We start from the raw sequence: 14,913 nt of genomic DNA on the forward strand, positions 1-14,913 counted from the left end.
CTTTTTCTAAAATATATTGATCAACTTTTTCTACGTATTCAAGGCGAAACTGAAGGGAATCCTTATGCTTCGGGTTTATTTAAAAGCATAACCCGTTTCGTGATATCATGTCAACTGGAAAAACTGCTATCCCCACTCAATAGACCCGCCATCCTGAAATTAGTAGACCCAGAAGGCAAAAGTCTTCTTCGAATAAGTGGTATGATAAAGCTCACTAAAAAAGTGTAGTTGGAAATTGATTTTTTTTTTTTGTTAAGGAAAAAATTAAAACCAAAACGACCTTCTTTTTTTGGTTAAGGAAAAAATTAAAACCAAAACGACCTTTTTTTTGTTGGTTCAGGAAAAAATTAAAACCAAAACGACATTTTTTTTTTTTTGGTTAAGGAAAAAATTAAAACCAAAACGACCTTTTTTTTTTGGGTTAAGGAAAAAATTAAAAACCAAAAAGACTCAATTCAATTCCATTTCCTTTCTTCCTTACCAAGAAAGTTCTTCATAAAAGCGAAGTAACTCGTGAAAGCGAAAAAAAAGGACCATTTCCTTTCTTCCTTACTAAGAAAGTTCTTCACAAAAGCGAAGTAACTCGTGAAAGCGCAAAAAAAGGAAGGGCCAAACGAGCAGCGATTTTCCCAGGGGATGCCTGGGAATCAAACGCGGTCTGGTAGGAGGTGGGAAAATAGAACGAGTTGTGGGGAGCGGGAGAAGGTGGAGGCCCACAGAGCAGTTCTACAGTGAAAGCGGGCCTCACGGGAGGCAGGTGGACTGCAAAAAAAGGACCACTCAGAGGATCCAAACTGTCATTATCACAAAATTTGGATTAAAATGAAAGTTAGATTTATCATAAAAATTAAGTGGGCCCCACAGAGAGCTCCCTCCCGTGTTCATCCCCCTTTCTCTCTCCAAAGGGTGCGTACGGCTTGCATAAGCCGCGGTGGCATGGGCGTAAAATACGTTGGGATCGTAATCTACTGGTGGCCCCACCGCCCCTCGTTAAATAGCGGCGGCGAAGGCTCGGCCGGAGGCGGAGGGAGGGCGTCTTCCAAGGGGACAATCGGAGAGAGAGGCGGAGCGAGCGAGAGGGAGGTGAGAGATATTGATACGATGCTCAATGCGCCTTCGTAATCACACCGGAGATTGGCGTCATGGGGTTGGAGGAACGTTTTAGATTTGGTACGGAGACTTCTTCCTCCTCCTCCTCCTCCTCCTCCTCCTCTGCAAGAGAGGGAGAAGGAGAGCTGAACGATGAGAGTTCCGGTGTGCGGGGGTGACCAGCTGGGCTCGTTAGAGGACAGCCATTACAGCCTTTCGCATGGCATCCTCCCTCCACTTGGCGCCAGGAGCAACCGCCGGGTGAAGCTCAAGGACTTCATCATCTCTCCTTATGATCGTCGTTACAGGTTCTTTTCTTTCTTTCTTGAAGTTTCTTCACCTTTGTTTGTTTGTTTTTTTTTTTTAAATACGTTGTACAAGTTTTAACTCGCTTTTGGCGTTGAGAACAAGGAAATTGTATTACATTCTCATTGTGTCAAGCACAGTTTTCCTTTACTTCTCCCTTATTGTTTTTGTACTTTTTCTCTTTTTTTTTTCTATGATTTTCATGCGTTTCATTCATGGTTTTGGTTTCTGGAGTTCTTTTTTTTTTTTCCTGAACTTATCTTCATCTTTTGCTCGTTTTTCCGGGGAGAAATTTTCATTACAATTTGTGAAGAGATTTCTCTTAACGTTAGGAAACCTGGGTGATTCTTCCTTTATGTCGCCATTAAACTCCTCTGTTAATTGCTTTGGATGTGTTTTTTTCTTTGCATCATTGGATGTGTCTTGCACATAAGTTCCGTTTTGTAGGCGACCCAATTGTTGGGTTCTGTCGTTACGCTTCTGATTGTAGGAGGTGAGTTTGAGTTTTACTTGAAGTCCCCCAAGTTCCAATGCATGTAACCTCGCTGTGCAAAATGCAAATAATGCATGTTTTACTTTTTTTCTTTTTTCTTTTTTCTTTTTTTTTTTCCGCTGAGGATCATGATTTTGATTTCAATTGTCTATGGTTATAAGAGTCTTGAAGCTTCTTTTTCTTGCAGAGGGTGGGAAATTTTTCTAATCCTTCTGGTTATCTACTCTGCGTGGGTGTCACCGTTCGAGTTTGGATTCCTGAATGCGGCAAAGGGAACCCTTGCGGTGTTCGATAATGTCGTCAATGCGTTCTTCGCAGTTGATATTGTCATGACCTTCTTTGTTGCTTACGTCGATAGGAACACCTACCTGCTTATCGATGATCGACGAAAGATTGCTCGGAAATACTTGTTTTCTTGGTTTATTCTAGATGTCATCTCCACTATACCATCGGAGCTTGCTCGAAAGATCTTACCAAGAAGCCTCAGATCTTATGGGTTCTTCAACATGCTTAGACTGTGGCGGCTTCGGAGAGTTAGTGCTCTATTTGCCAGGTAATTCAAAGCTTCATACTTGATTACACATGGTTGAAACCTTTAAATGTGCTTATAGCAACTCTGCACTAGTCTCACTGCCTGTTGTCTTAAAGAAACAATTTTATGTGCTTTTGAGCCTCACCATTGATGTCATAATATGATCTATGTCTGTTCCTTACCTGCATTAGCCGTTCTCTTTCGGCAAAAGTGGCATGTTGTGACCTGTCCTACTTGTGGATTTATCGTATCAAATAGGTAGAAAGATATAAAGTTGAGGATTTTGGTATTCTAAATTTAAAAGCTGAAAATGAGACTTTTTTAGCTTGTCAAATTGCAAAAGCGTGCATCTTACATGCACTATCAAAGGTGATATTATTTTAGATTGGATGATGAATGTTATCAATTTACACAAGTTTGTTTGTTGAACATAGCCATAACCAATCGTTAGAACTGGTAACTTATTTTCATAAAATATGTAATACATAGATTACAACTGTAAGAGAATTACAGAAGTTTTTCTTCATGCCAATGTGCATATAGTGTGGCGAATTCTGAATATGCTTTTAAACATCGTAAAGGAAATGTTTAAGTCTAGAACAAGAATTTAGGAGTTAACTCTCAACACATATAAAGAAGGAAATAAAAATTGTGGATGATATGATGAAATTTCTCCATTTCATCTGTGACATGAAACCATATAACCAACAAAAAGGAAAGAAAAAACTTACGCCACGAATCTTGTATGAGAAAAAGGGTACTATGTATAAGGGAAACACATGAAAAGACTATGTCTACTGGTGTGATGCAAACAAATTTAGTCTTTTGATGGCACAATTTTCAGAAAAGGTTTTTGGTCCTCGAAACAGTTTGCAAAGAACAATTCTGTTCTGGAAAAGGTTGCCAGAAATTGAGTGTCCTACATGCACGTGCAACTTTCAGAATCTTGATTCTTTTATGAGTTGGAATGTATACTTGGTCATTTGAAATGCTGATCACAACTGTAGGTTACCCTAGGAGAAGACTGCACTGCTGGAATTTGTTTTATGGCTCTGAAAAATATCTGAAAATAAAAAAATTGTGTCGTTGGATTTTACTAATGGGACCTGTGAATGGACAGGTTGGAGAAGGACAGAAAATTCAGCTACTTTTGGGTTCGCTGTGTGAAACTTATCTGTGTAAGTTTTCTAGAGTACTTACCTGTTGTGTAAGGACCCCCTTTCTCCATTCCCCCTGTTAGAATATGTTGCTGTGGGAACCGGATCCATTCCTGGACCCGGTTCTATGGGGCGCGGGTACCGAGGCGGGCTCGGTACCCTAGGCGGCTTCTCCTCTCTCCCTCTTTATATTGTCACTTGTGTTTAGTGTTGAATTAAGTGAAATATAATTTTCTCTCTCCTAGGGTTGCGGTGTGCCCCTAGGTCAGAGCCTCCCCGTGGTTTTTCACCTCTTTCTGAGGTTTTCCACGTAGATTGTGTGTTCGTTCTCCACTCTCTCTCTGTGTGGTTCGTGTTTCTACATGGTATCAGAGCCAGCGGAGTTGGAGAAGCGTTTTTTCCAAGGATCGTCAAGTTTTTTCGTCGCCCGACGCCGTTGAAGTTCCGGCGCCGCTGCTGCCCGTGTGACGTCGCCCCGCTTTGCCGCCGCTGTCCTTTGTTCTGCCGCCGCCGTCCTCTGTTCCGCCGCCGCCGTCCTCTGTTCCGCCGCCCTCTGTTACGCCTCCGCGGTCCTCCGTTCGTCCCGTTCTTTGTTTCTGCCACCGTGGGTGGCCTCTGTGTTGCGCTGTCGCCTGCTTTAAGTTGCCTCTGCCTCATTCCAGCCGCCGTCGCCGCTGCCTCCTTCCCGACGCCGTTGCCTCCTTCCCGACGCCGTTGCCTCATTCCCGCTGCTGTGCCTCTTGTTGCTGTGTGCTAGTTTGTGATGGCAGAAGCGATGGGGACTCAAAAAGATGCCGTTCTTGACACGGGCAGCGCCTCCAAGACTGAGAACGTGCCGCTCCAGGTTACCTCCATCCGTCTGACCAAGGACAATTACCTATCTTGGTCTGCCGCTCTCGAGATTGGGATTACTAGTCGTGGGCGTCTCTCTTACATCACTGGCGACAAACCTGCGCCCATCAAATCTGATCCTCAATGGGCGACGTGGGCGTTGGAGGACAGCCAAGTGAAGGTGTGGATTATCAGCTCCGTGTCATCCGATATTCAGCCCCTCATTCTGCGGAAGCCGACCTCTTTTGATATGTGGACTGTGCTTGCAAAGATGTATGGTCGCAAGAAGAGACATTTGCGCACCTATCAGATTAAACGCAGTATTTACTCTCTGACACAGGGTGATTTGTCTGTTGCTGCCTTCTATGCTGCCCTGAAGACCAAGTGGGAGGAGTTAGATTATCATGTGACTGATGAGTGGACATGCGGTTCAGATCATTCCCTCTACTGGGAAAAGGAATGGATGGACCGTACGTTTCTGTTTCTGGGAGGCCTGCGGGATGAATTTGAGTCTATTCGTAGCCAGATTCTTAATGGTGATGAGATTCCGGGGATAGAGGAAGTATATGCTCGTGTTGAATCTGAAGAACAACGTCGCCAAGTGATGCATCTTGACACCGGTCATGGCCCTTCTGCCTTTGTCAGCCGTGCCTCAGGGACTGGGCAGCGTCCTGCCCGACATTGCACTCATTGCCACAAGTTGGGGCATTCGGTGGATTTCTGTTGGGATCTTCATCCCGAGAAGAGACTGGTCCGAGGTCGTCCTCCCTCTGGCAAGCGTAGCTCTTCTGTGTCTGATTCCAGTCAGAGCAATTCTTCTAGTGGTGCAAAGTCCAAGTTGTCCCCTGCTCAACTCAAGGAGCTACAGGCGTACATCAGCCGTCTATCTACTACCCCTGAGGAGTCCTCCACGTCTGAAGGGGCTCAGCTAGCCCAAGCTCTCGTTGCCTCGACTGATCAAGGTAACCCTCCTCTTGGTGATTGGATTGTTGATAGTGGAGCCACTCACCACATGACAGGGGACTCTAAACTCTTTCAAGAATATCGACTTTCTTCTGGCAAGCAACGCGTGTCTATGGCAGATGGGTCTTCTATCTCTGTGGCTGGGAAAGGGAGCTTGTCCCTGTTGAACAAATACCGTCTTCACAATGCCCTGCATGTTCCCAATATTCCTGTCAACTTACTCTCTGTCAGCAGTATTACTAAAGAATTAAACTGTAATCTGATTTTCTCTGCTGATCATTGTTCCCTGCAGGACTTGGTGACGGGGAAGAAGATTGGGATTGGTTCGGTTACTGATGGGCTCTACAGGCTGCCGGTCCAAGTTGCTTCAGCATTGATTTCTGCCACGAGTGGTCACTTGTCTGGTGTGAACGATAGATCTACTGTTCTGCGATGGCACGAGCGTCTTGGACATCTACCCTTCCAGTTAATAAAGAAGTTGTTTCCTCATTTGTTTGCTTCTGTCTCAATTGACTCCTTCGCTTGTGAAGTGTGTCAATTGGCTAAACATGTCAGGGCTTCGTACCCTATTTCTTTGAATAAAACCACTCATCCGTTTGCCTTAGTTCATTCCGATGTTTGGGGTCCTTCTGGAGTACCCACGTGTGGTGGTTGTCACTATTTTTTGACGCTTATTGATGATTACTCTAGATGTACGTTCGTGTACTTGTTGCGAGAACGTAGTGAGGTTCCAGCAGTTGTGAAAAACTTTGTTGCCTTTGTTGAGACTCAATTCCATACTACTGTTCAAGCTTTCCGTACGGATAATGCAAGGGAATATGTCTCCCAATCCCTTGATGAATTCTTGAAAGGCAAGGGTATTGTTCATGAAACCTCTTGTAGTTATACCCCTCCTCAAAATGGTATAGCTGAACGTAAAAATCGTCATCTATTGAATGTTACCCGGGCCATTATGTTCCAACGTCATGTCCCGAAGCGGTATTGGGGTGATGCACTTCTCACTAGTGCACATCTCATTAACCGTATGCCTACTAGGGTGTTGGATGGTCAGTCTCCTTATTCTACCCTGTGGCCCACTCAGAATCCGTGGCCTCTTACTCCTCGTGTCTTTGGGTGCAGTTGTTTTGTGCATAATCATAGCCCTACTCTCAAAAAACTTGATCCCCGGTCTATTAAAGGAGTTTTCCTGGGGTACTCTTCCACTCAGAAGGGGTATAAATGTGTGGATCCCACTACTTCCAAAGTGTATGTTTCGAGGGATGTCACATTTCATGAACATGAGTCGTATTTTTCGGCGAATCCTCTTCAGGGGGAGTGTCTTGGGAACAAAGGGGAAGAGTATTCCTCTAATCAGCTAATTCAGTTTATGGAGTTTTTGGATTACAAGGTTAGTCCCAGTGTGATTGACACGGTCACGGTCAGTAATGAGAAGGGCAGCCATATGGAAGGGGTCACGGTGGATGCTCAGCCCATTGTTGCCCGGGATCACTTGTTTGGCCAGGTTTATGTCAGAAAGGAGAAAGCTACAGTGGAAGATGTTGGTGATGAGGATAGAACCAATCCCAATCCTGTGATCTCCCCGGATGACCCAAGTCCATCGAATGAAGAGCTCCCCATTGCTGTGCGCAAAGGCACCAGGTCATGTACTTCTCACCCTATTCAGAGATTTGTTTCTTATGCTAAGCTCAGTACAAATTACAAATGTTTTATCACAACCTTATCCAAAGTTGTTATTCCCAGGTCGGTGGATGATGTTAAGGATGATCCCAAGTGGTTACATGCTATGACAGAGGAGATGGGTGCGTTAGCTAAGAACAAAACATGGGAAGTTGTTGATATTCCTAAGGGGACACACCTAGTTGGCTCTAAGTGGGTTTACAACGTGAAGTACAAACCTGATGGCACTGTAGATCGATATAAAGCTCGTTTGGTTGCAAAGGGGTTCAGTCAGAAGTATGGAATCGACTATCTTGAGACCTTTGCCCCTGTTGCAAAGTTGAAGACCGTGAGGGTTATTCTTGCTCTTGCTGTGCACAGGAAGTGGCGCATGGACCAGCTTGATGTTAAAAATGCGTTCTTGAACGGCCATCTGGAGGAAGAAGTCTATATGAGCATGCCTCCCGGGTATGTTCAAGAGGGAAAATGTTGTCACCTCAAGAAAGCTTTGTATGGCTTGAAGCAGTCGCCTAGAGCTTGGTTTGAGAGACTAAGGATCGTTATGAAGTCTACTGGGTACAAGCAAGGAAATGGAGATCATACCCTATTCATAAAGCAGAGAGGTGGTCTGGTGAGTCTTCTCCTTGTCTACGTTGATGATATGATTGTCACTGGCAGTGACGAAGAAGAAAACAGAAAGATGAAGGAGAGATTATCTAAGGAATTCGACCTCAAGGATCTGGGTAAGCTGAGATACTTTCTGGGGATAGAGATTGCTCGATCAGAGACAGGGCTGGTTATGAATCAAAGGAAGTACACTCTTGACTTACTAAAGGAGACAGGCAAACTTGGTTGTAGGCCCTATCTTACTCCTATAGAGTCGGGAACTAAGATAAGTATCAAGACGGGCACTATTCTGGATGAGGAAGGAAAAGGGCGATATCAGAGGCTAGTAGGTAAGCTTATCTATCTTACTCTAACTCGCCCTGATATCACGTATGCGGTAAATGTGCTAAGTCAATTTATGCATGCTCCCACGGATTGTCACTGGAAGAGTGCAGAAAGAGTGTTGGGATATCTAAAGAATGACCCAGGAAAAGGACTGTTGTATACTCGACAGGACAAACTTACCATTGAGGGCTACTCAGATGCAGATTGGGCAGGTTGCACTGACACAAGGAGGTCTACTACAGGGTATTGTATCTTTCTTGGAGGTAACCTAGTTGTTTGGAGAAGTAAGAGGCAAGAAGTATGTTCGAGGTCTAGTGCGGAGGCTGAGTACAGGGCTGTTGCAATGGGGGTTACAGAGATGCTGTGGCTGAAGATTCTTTTGACTGATATTGGTGTGGAATTGGGAGATAAAATGAAGATGTACTGTGACAACAAGTCTGCGATTAATCTTGCCAATAATCCAGTTCTACATGACAGGACCAAACATGTGGAGATTGACCGTCATTTTATCCGGGAACGCATTGACTCAAAGGAGCTGATTCTGCCATATATGAAGTCTGAAGATCAAGTTGCAGACGTCCTAACTAAAGGGCTTTGTACTTCTTCATTCGAAAAGAATGTTAGCAAGCTTGGCATGTTTGACATGTATGCCAAGCTTGAGGGGGAGTGTTAGAATATGTTGCTGTGGGAACCGGATCCATTCCTGGACCCGGTTCTATGGGGCGCGGGTACCGAGGCGGGCTCGGTACCCTAGGCGGCTTCTCCTCTCTCCCTCTTTATATTGTCACTTGTGTTTAGTGTTGAATTAAGTGAAATATAATTTTCTCTCTCCTAGGGTTGCGGTGTGCCCCTAGGTCAGAGCCTCCCCGTGGTTTTTCACCTCTTTCTGAGGTTTTCCACGTAGATTGTGTGTTCGTTCTCCACTCTCTCTCTGTGTGGTTCGTGTTTCTACACCCCCTTATCGGAATAAGCTCATCTAATATTTGCTCTATGTAGGTAACTTTGTTTGCAGTTCATTGTGCTGGGTGTTTCTATTATCTCCTTGCAGCAAAGTACCCTGACCCAACAAAAACATGGATTGGAGCATCGTTGCCTGATTTTAAATCAGAAACCTTATGGGTCCGCTATGTGACATCAATGTATTGGTCAATTACCACACTTACTACTGTTGGATATGGTGACCTACATCCTCAAAATGAAAGAGAGATGATATTTGATATTGCATACATGTTGTTCAATCTTGGATTGACTGCATATTTGATTGGTAACATGACTAATCTAGTAGTCCATGGTACCAGCCGTACAAGGAAATTTGTGAGTGTTTGTCACTACTAGTGAAACTTCTCATATTGTTTTCTCGACTTTATTTCTTTTAGTGATTGCTTTCCCTCCTTATTTCTCCCTTTCTGATGGTGGTTTTTGTGCACTACAGAGAGATACAATTCAAGCAGCCTCAAGTTTTGGGATACGAAATCAGTTACCTACACGGTTGCAAGATCAAATGCTTGCACATTTGTGTCTAAAGTACAGAACTGATTCAGAAGGACTGCAGCAGCAAGAAACTCTAGACTCCCTTCCAAAAGCCATTCGTTCCAGCATTTCCCACTATCTATTCTATGCTCTGGTTGATAAAGTTTATCTATTTGGAGGGGTTTCAACTGATTTGATTTTTCAGTTGGTAAGTGGCTTTGTTTTTCTGTTGTCGTGATTTTTTTTATTCTACTGATTTTTGCCACTATATCTGCCTTCCTTGAAATTTTCACTCAAGGTCTCTGAGATGAAAGCTGAATATTTTCCACCAAAGGAGGATGTTATCTTGCAAAATGAAGCACCTACAGACTTTTATATTCTGGTGACTGGTGCTGTGGTATGCCTCTGAAATTACTCCACATTATCTTCGTCCTTGATGAGGTCTCACAACTTTTAATATTATCTTTGTCCCATTTATCTTTATTTTTCAGGACCTTATTATGTACAAGAATGGATCTGAGCAGGCAAGTGTTGTTTTTTCTTGCTGTCTTCTAAGTTCTAAGATTCCAGTAATACTTTTCTTGCTTGAAACATGTTCCTTAGCATATCCGGCCAACTTCATTACCAACTCCTAGCTCAAATCTTATCCTGTTCATGTAAACCTTTCAGAGGATTCAAGTTTTTATTTTGCTTTTTAAAAATAAACTGCCCAATTTATATCATCCACGTTCTTTCAGAAAATCCTTGTACATTTCTGTTACTTTACAACTTGTAGGTCAAATATGATTAATGGATGAGCTGATTTCAGATTGTCGGTGATGCACGTGCTGGAGACGTTATTGGAGAAATAGGAGTTTTATGTTACAGGCCTCAATTATTTACAGTTCGTACAAGGAGACTTTGCCAGCTTTTACGGATGAATCGTACCACGTTCCTGAATATAGTTCAGTCTAATGCTGGAGATGGAACCATAATCCTACGTAATTTTTTGCAGGTCTGTAAGATCAAAATTTGTATTTATGACATGATACTTGCTGTAACAATTTTGTATCACTAAACATTGGGAGTCTCTGTGTGGTTCCTTTCACCAAAAACACTAGGTGAAGCTTTTGCATGTTAAGGAGTGATTGTTGTTAGGTTTGTTTCGGCCTTTCAGGCGCTGATATTTCTAGAACGTAACTAGTTTGTCTAATTGAAGAAAATTTGTACATACATGCTTGTAGTGCATGTAATTTCTCTTCTTGAATTTGGGAAACATGCTTTTATGTTATTAATTCCTTACTTCTTTGTTGGACAGCACTTGAAAGAAAGTGATGATCCAGTGATGCAAGGAGTTCTAGCAGAGACTGAGACTATGCTAAAGAGAGGAAGAATGCATTTGCCTCTCAACCTTTGTTTTGCTGCACAAAGAGGAGATGACTCGCTGTTGAAACAACTGTTACAAAGTGGATTGGACCCAAATGAAGCTGACATAAGTGGGAAAACAGCACTGGTTAGTAAATTTATTTATCCTTAGATGTTAGGAGTTGATTAAATGTGATTATCAGTATATTGGTAACCTCTTGGCATTAGTCTTGTCTATTACAAATATAAATTTTCTCTTTCTGTGATCAGCATATAGCAGCAGCTGATGGAAATGAAAAATGTGTTCAAGTTCTAATTGATCATAACGCAGACGTTAACATCCGAGGTACAATATCAGTGTCCAAGTCACTGACTTTTGTTGCCAAATGTTTCAAAATTATCTTCATTTGACTAGCACAAGTTTCCCAAGGCTTCTGGTTGTTTTGAGTTGGTTAATAATGTAATATTTCAGCACTCTTTTCTGCTAGATGTAGCCTTTTGTGATCTACTACTGAAGTTCAGCTTTTTATCCTTGCAAACAGATTTGGATGGAAGTGTACCACTATGGGAATCAATAGTTTCAGGACATGATGCAGTGAGCAAGCTGTTATTTGAAAATGGTGCAAATCTACAACCTGGTGACATGGCCAACTTTGCTTGTGTTGCTGCTGAGCGCAGCAGTATTCAGATGCTGAAGGACATAGTGCATTATGGCGGTGACGTAACAATTGCAAGGAGCAATGGGACAACTGCACTTCATGTGGCTGTCTGTGAAGGGAATGTTGATGCTGTCAAGTTTCTTGTGGACCATGGTGCTGACATTAAGAAGCCAGATCAACAAGGTTGGACCCCAGTTGCACTGGCAGAGCAGCAATGCCATGAAGAGATAAAGGCTGTATTCAGCTCCATGGGAGGGAGCTGCCTTACTAAGACAGGATCCGATTCTCATTTATTGGCACCAAAGCTGGCTCCTCCTACACTGAAGAATGCCAGTAGCATGCCTAACCCACTCTTCCTCCGGCCTTCATTTACAGTTGATCAACATAGGCGAGAATCAGACAACTTTCGGAATTCACTCTTTGGTATCCTGTCTTTGGCACATGATTTTGGTAAAAGAGTGGGTCCAATGTCTCTTGAAGATCAGAAGAATGGCACAATAGGAGGTGAGGTCATCGCTAAGAGAGTGACGATACATGGTCTCCAAACAGGCCATAATGGTGGGAAGCTTATTTGGCTGCCTGGGACAATGGAAGAGCTACTTCATATTGGTGCCGAGAAGTTTGGTTTTTTGTCTACACGGGTCCTAACTGTAGATAAAGCTGATATTGATGACATAAGCTTAATAAGGGATGGAGATCATTTGTTTCTAGTCGAAGATGGGAAGTCAACTGTTTCTAAAGAAGAGACAGGAGAGTTGTAACTTTTATCTGCCAATCTCTTAACCCACAGTTGAGATAGGTTTGCTCACAGGTGCTCAAAGGATGACATGAATGTCAGACAAGGTTCATTCCAGAGCTAATTCACAGTTGTTGGAGTTCCCGAGCCATAAAGAGGGGTTGCTATGATCATAGTTGACTGGTCGTGCTTTTAGAGATCTTTGTATTAAATAAAGTAAGGATACCGCCAGTTCTAGCAGCTTCTGGAATCATGTTTACATGTGAGCATCACATTCCCAGCTTAAGGAAATTGCTTATTGCCATAGCATCAATGGCCTCTCAGTTGTGTACATTTCCAGTGAAAGCATCAAATCTGCAAATTCCAACAAAATTTTTGAAGTTTCAATATGCGAGTTGTGAATAAGGGTGAACATTTGATTACTGGTTGTTTAATCGCCTCTCAAATTTTCTATTCCAATGAAAGCGACAAAGAGACAACTCCTATCACAATTTTGGATTTTCAATATTTGCAGACTTCACTACAAATTGTGGCATATTGACACAGAGCTATTAGTGTGTTTTTTCCTTATTTGTGATCTTTTATTGCAGGTTTGGATCTTGCAATTGGATCCGGGATCCAAACCCATTATGTTAGTCTGCAGCCCTATTTAAAGGGCACATTTTCCCTTTTTGAGTCTAGCATGTGATTAAGAAACCTTAATTTCAATAAGTTCAATTATTCTTTCTTTTCCAGTTCTTGTTCCTGTTTATTTTCGTCCGTTCTTTGCTTTTTTATTATTCTTCTGTGTGATTTCTGCAGAGGTTAGTGTTAACCCTCTGCACCACGTCTGCCACGGTCTCTGGCTAGAAGCTGTGGTGGATAAGCGCATAAAACTTTTGATAGAGGTTTGAAATATTTGCATGAAGTTGGACCAATATTTTGGGAGAGAGAGAGAGAGACATTTGCACTATAAGTAATCAGTCCTCACTTCCTTTTTGTCCTTCTCACTCTTGCTTTCTCATCCTTTCTTTCTGCACTCTCTCTTCTGTGATTCCTCTTTTTCAAGAAGAAGAAAAAGAAGCTACAAACAGTTTTGGTGCATAGAGGTGTAAGGCCTGTAGTCCTGGGGAGGAATGATTTGATTTGAACCTCCAGATTTATGTCCCTGCTCTTCAACATGTGTTTGTCTCGTTTGGGTCTTGAAAGTTCGTGACCTTGCAGGTAAGCATTGCCCTGCAGGCTGTTTCCCTATATCCGGAGGTTTGTCTCTGCGGCTGAGTTGTGGGGGGAGTGGAATTCAATATTGTTTTGGTGATCTGTGAGATTCTGGCAGAGTTTAAGGGAATTGATTGATTTGTTGCTGGTTTGGCTTACTCTCCATGTGGAAAGTGAAGGTGCGTGATTTGCTTGGTTACTCAATGAACACAAGCTAATTTTCTCATTTCCTTTTTCAGCTCTTATTTTCAGCACAATCATAAGGAGCTTACTTGGTAGGATTGTTCCTATAGAGGCGATGTATTTGATTTATTTGTACTTCCAATGTTGGGTTTCTGAAGCTTGTTTACTGGTCTTCTGCTACAACTTTACCATATGAGCCTAATGTAACACCAAGGCTCAGTTAACCTGCCATATTCAGAGATAGTCGTCAGCTGAAAAACCCTGCAATTTGAATCAAAGAAAAATAATTGATGAGATCATCCTCTATAAAAATGTAAAGCGCCTGTTGTTTTCCATGATGTTCACCACCTGCCTTCTTCAAAAAATATGAACCTTCATCAAGTGATTCAAGGAGCAACCACACTAAATGTAGCCTTGATGCCTTGTCGTATCCTTGTGAAGAATCTAACAGCAGCTGGAATGTATATGGAAAAGATTGCAGACTTTGATTAATTCTTTTGAGAAAATGCAGGTTCAATACCTTGAACAACAAGTTAGCTATAGTTCGTGATTGTCTGAATTCATTTTTGTCCTTCCCAAGATTACCATGGGATAAAAATCAACATTGCAAGCAGATGTGCAAGACATTCTTGTCTGTTGTTGCGTAGTTAATCAACCTGTCTCAGGAAGAGTTACCATCACTATAGTATATATTATCATAATCAATCAATATACTTTCTTTCAAATTGTTCTACCATTTATGACGTCCTTTTCAGGTGAACATCAAAAGAGGCTTTGACGATTCTTTTCTCACATCCTTACTGATATATTCCACTGTTTCTCTCCTTGTACAGTTAATTCATTCAATTGCCATAAGTATTTTATTTAAACTGTTCATTCAGCAAGCCAAATTGCTTGAAACTTGATTTAGGAAACCTAAACTATGTAAGACATTGACCATTATTGCCATCATTTTAAAGCAAATGCACAAATAGAACATGCTGCTTGAACAGAGGGTGCTCGCAGAAGGTGAATATAATGGTATACTGTATGAAGCAAATTTGGTCAAAGTTGAGGTTGGATCCTCTCATAGTGGAGGCTACTCTGGACGTTACGTTCAGATTTTTACATGGAGATAACTAGTCTGTGCAAAATTGCTCTAGGTGAGTACAGTAACAGGCCTAGCAACTTCTCTCACCTAGCAATGAGATAAGCAACTTCTCTCACCTAGCAATGAGATATATGAGAACCATAAAAAATGGGGGAGGTTTTAATGGTTAGTGCTCAGACTGAAGAGAAGTTCCATATCGTAGAAATAATTGATAGAAGGAGAGGGACTTAAAATAACAGAAAAATCAGTTGAAATA

At 42.3% G+C, this 14,913-nt stretch overlaps 1 protein-coding gene across 3 annotated transcripts in view; it reads left to right on the forward strand.

Annotated features, from left to right (window-relative positions):
* The first annotated feature begins 1,023 nt into the window (after window positions 1–1,023).
* LOC116264425 (methylthioribose-1-phosphate isomerase-like) overlaps window positions 1,024–14,913 on the forward strand; it is a 68,874-nt gene continuing 54,984 nt past the window's right edge. The window contains exons 1-11 of one of the 3 annotated variants that reach the window (XM_031644630.2): window positions 1,024–1,397; window positions 2,076–2,441; window positions 3,541–3,598; window positions 8,975–9,292; window positions 9,411–9,656; window positions 9,747–9,845; window positions 9,940–9,972; window positions 10,257–10,442; window positions 10,746–10,940; window positions 11,063–11,138; window positions 11,335–12,678. In XM_031644630.2, the coding sequence (XP_031500490.1) occupies window positions 1,243–1,397; window positions 2,076–2,441; window positions 3,541–3,598; window positions 8,975–9,292; window positions 9,411–9,656; window positions 9,747–9,845; window positions 9,940–9,972; window positions 10,257–10,442; window positions 10,746–10,940; window positions 11,063–11,138; window positions 11,335–12,212 (2,610 nt within the window). In that variant the 5' untranslated portion in view covers window positions 1,024–1,242 and the 3' untranslated portion in view covers window positions 12,213–12,678. Of the gene's footprint in view, window positions 1,398–2,075; window positions 2,442–3,540; window positions 3,599–8,974; window positions 9,293–9,410; window positions 9,657–9,746; window positions 9,846–9,939; window positions 9,973–10,256; window positions 10,443–10,745; window positions 10,941–11,062; window positions 11,139–11,334; window positions 12,679–14,913 lie in introns of those variants that run through there. The other 2 variants (XM_050080495.1, XM_050080496.1) reach the window with 2 other exon arrangements.

This window comes from Nymphaea colorata, chromosome 11 (genome assembly GCF_008831285.2).
Source record: "Nymphaea colorata isolate Beijing-Zhang1983 chromosome 11, ASM883128v2, whole genome shotgun sequence".
In the NCBI taxonomy this organism is placed as follows: domain Eukaryota; kingdom Viridiplantae; phylum Streptophyta; class Magnoliopsida; order Nymphaeales; family Nymphaeaceae; genus Nymphaea; species Nymphaea colorata.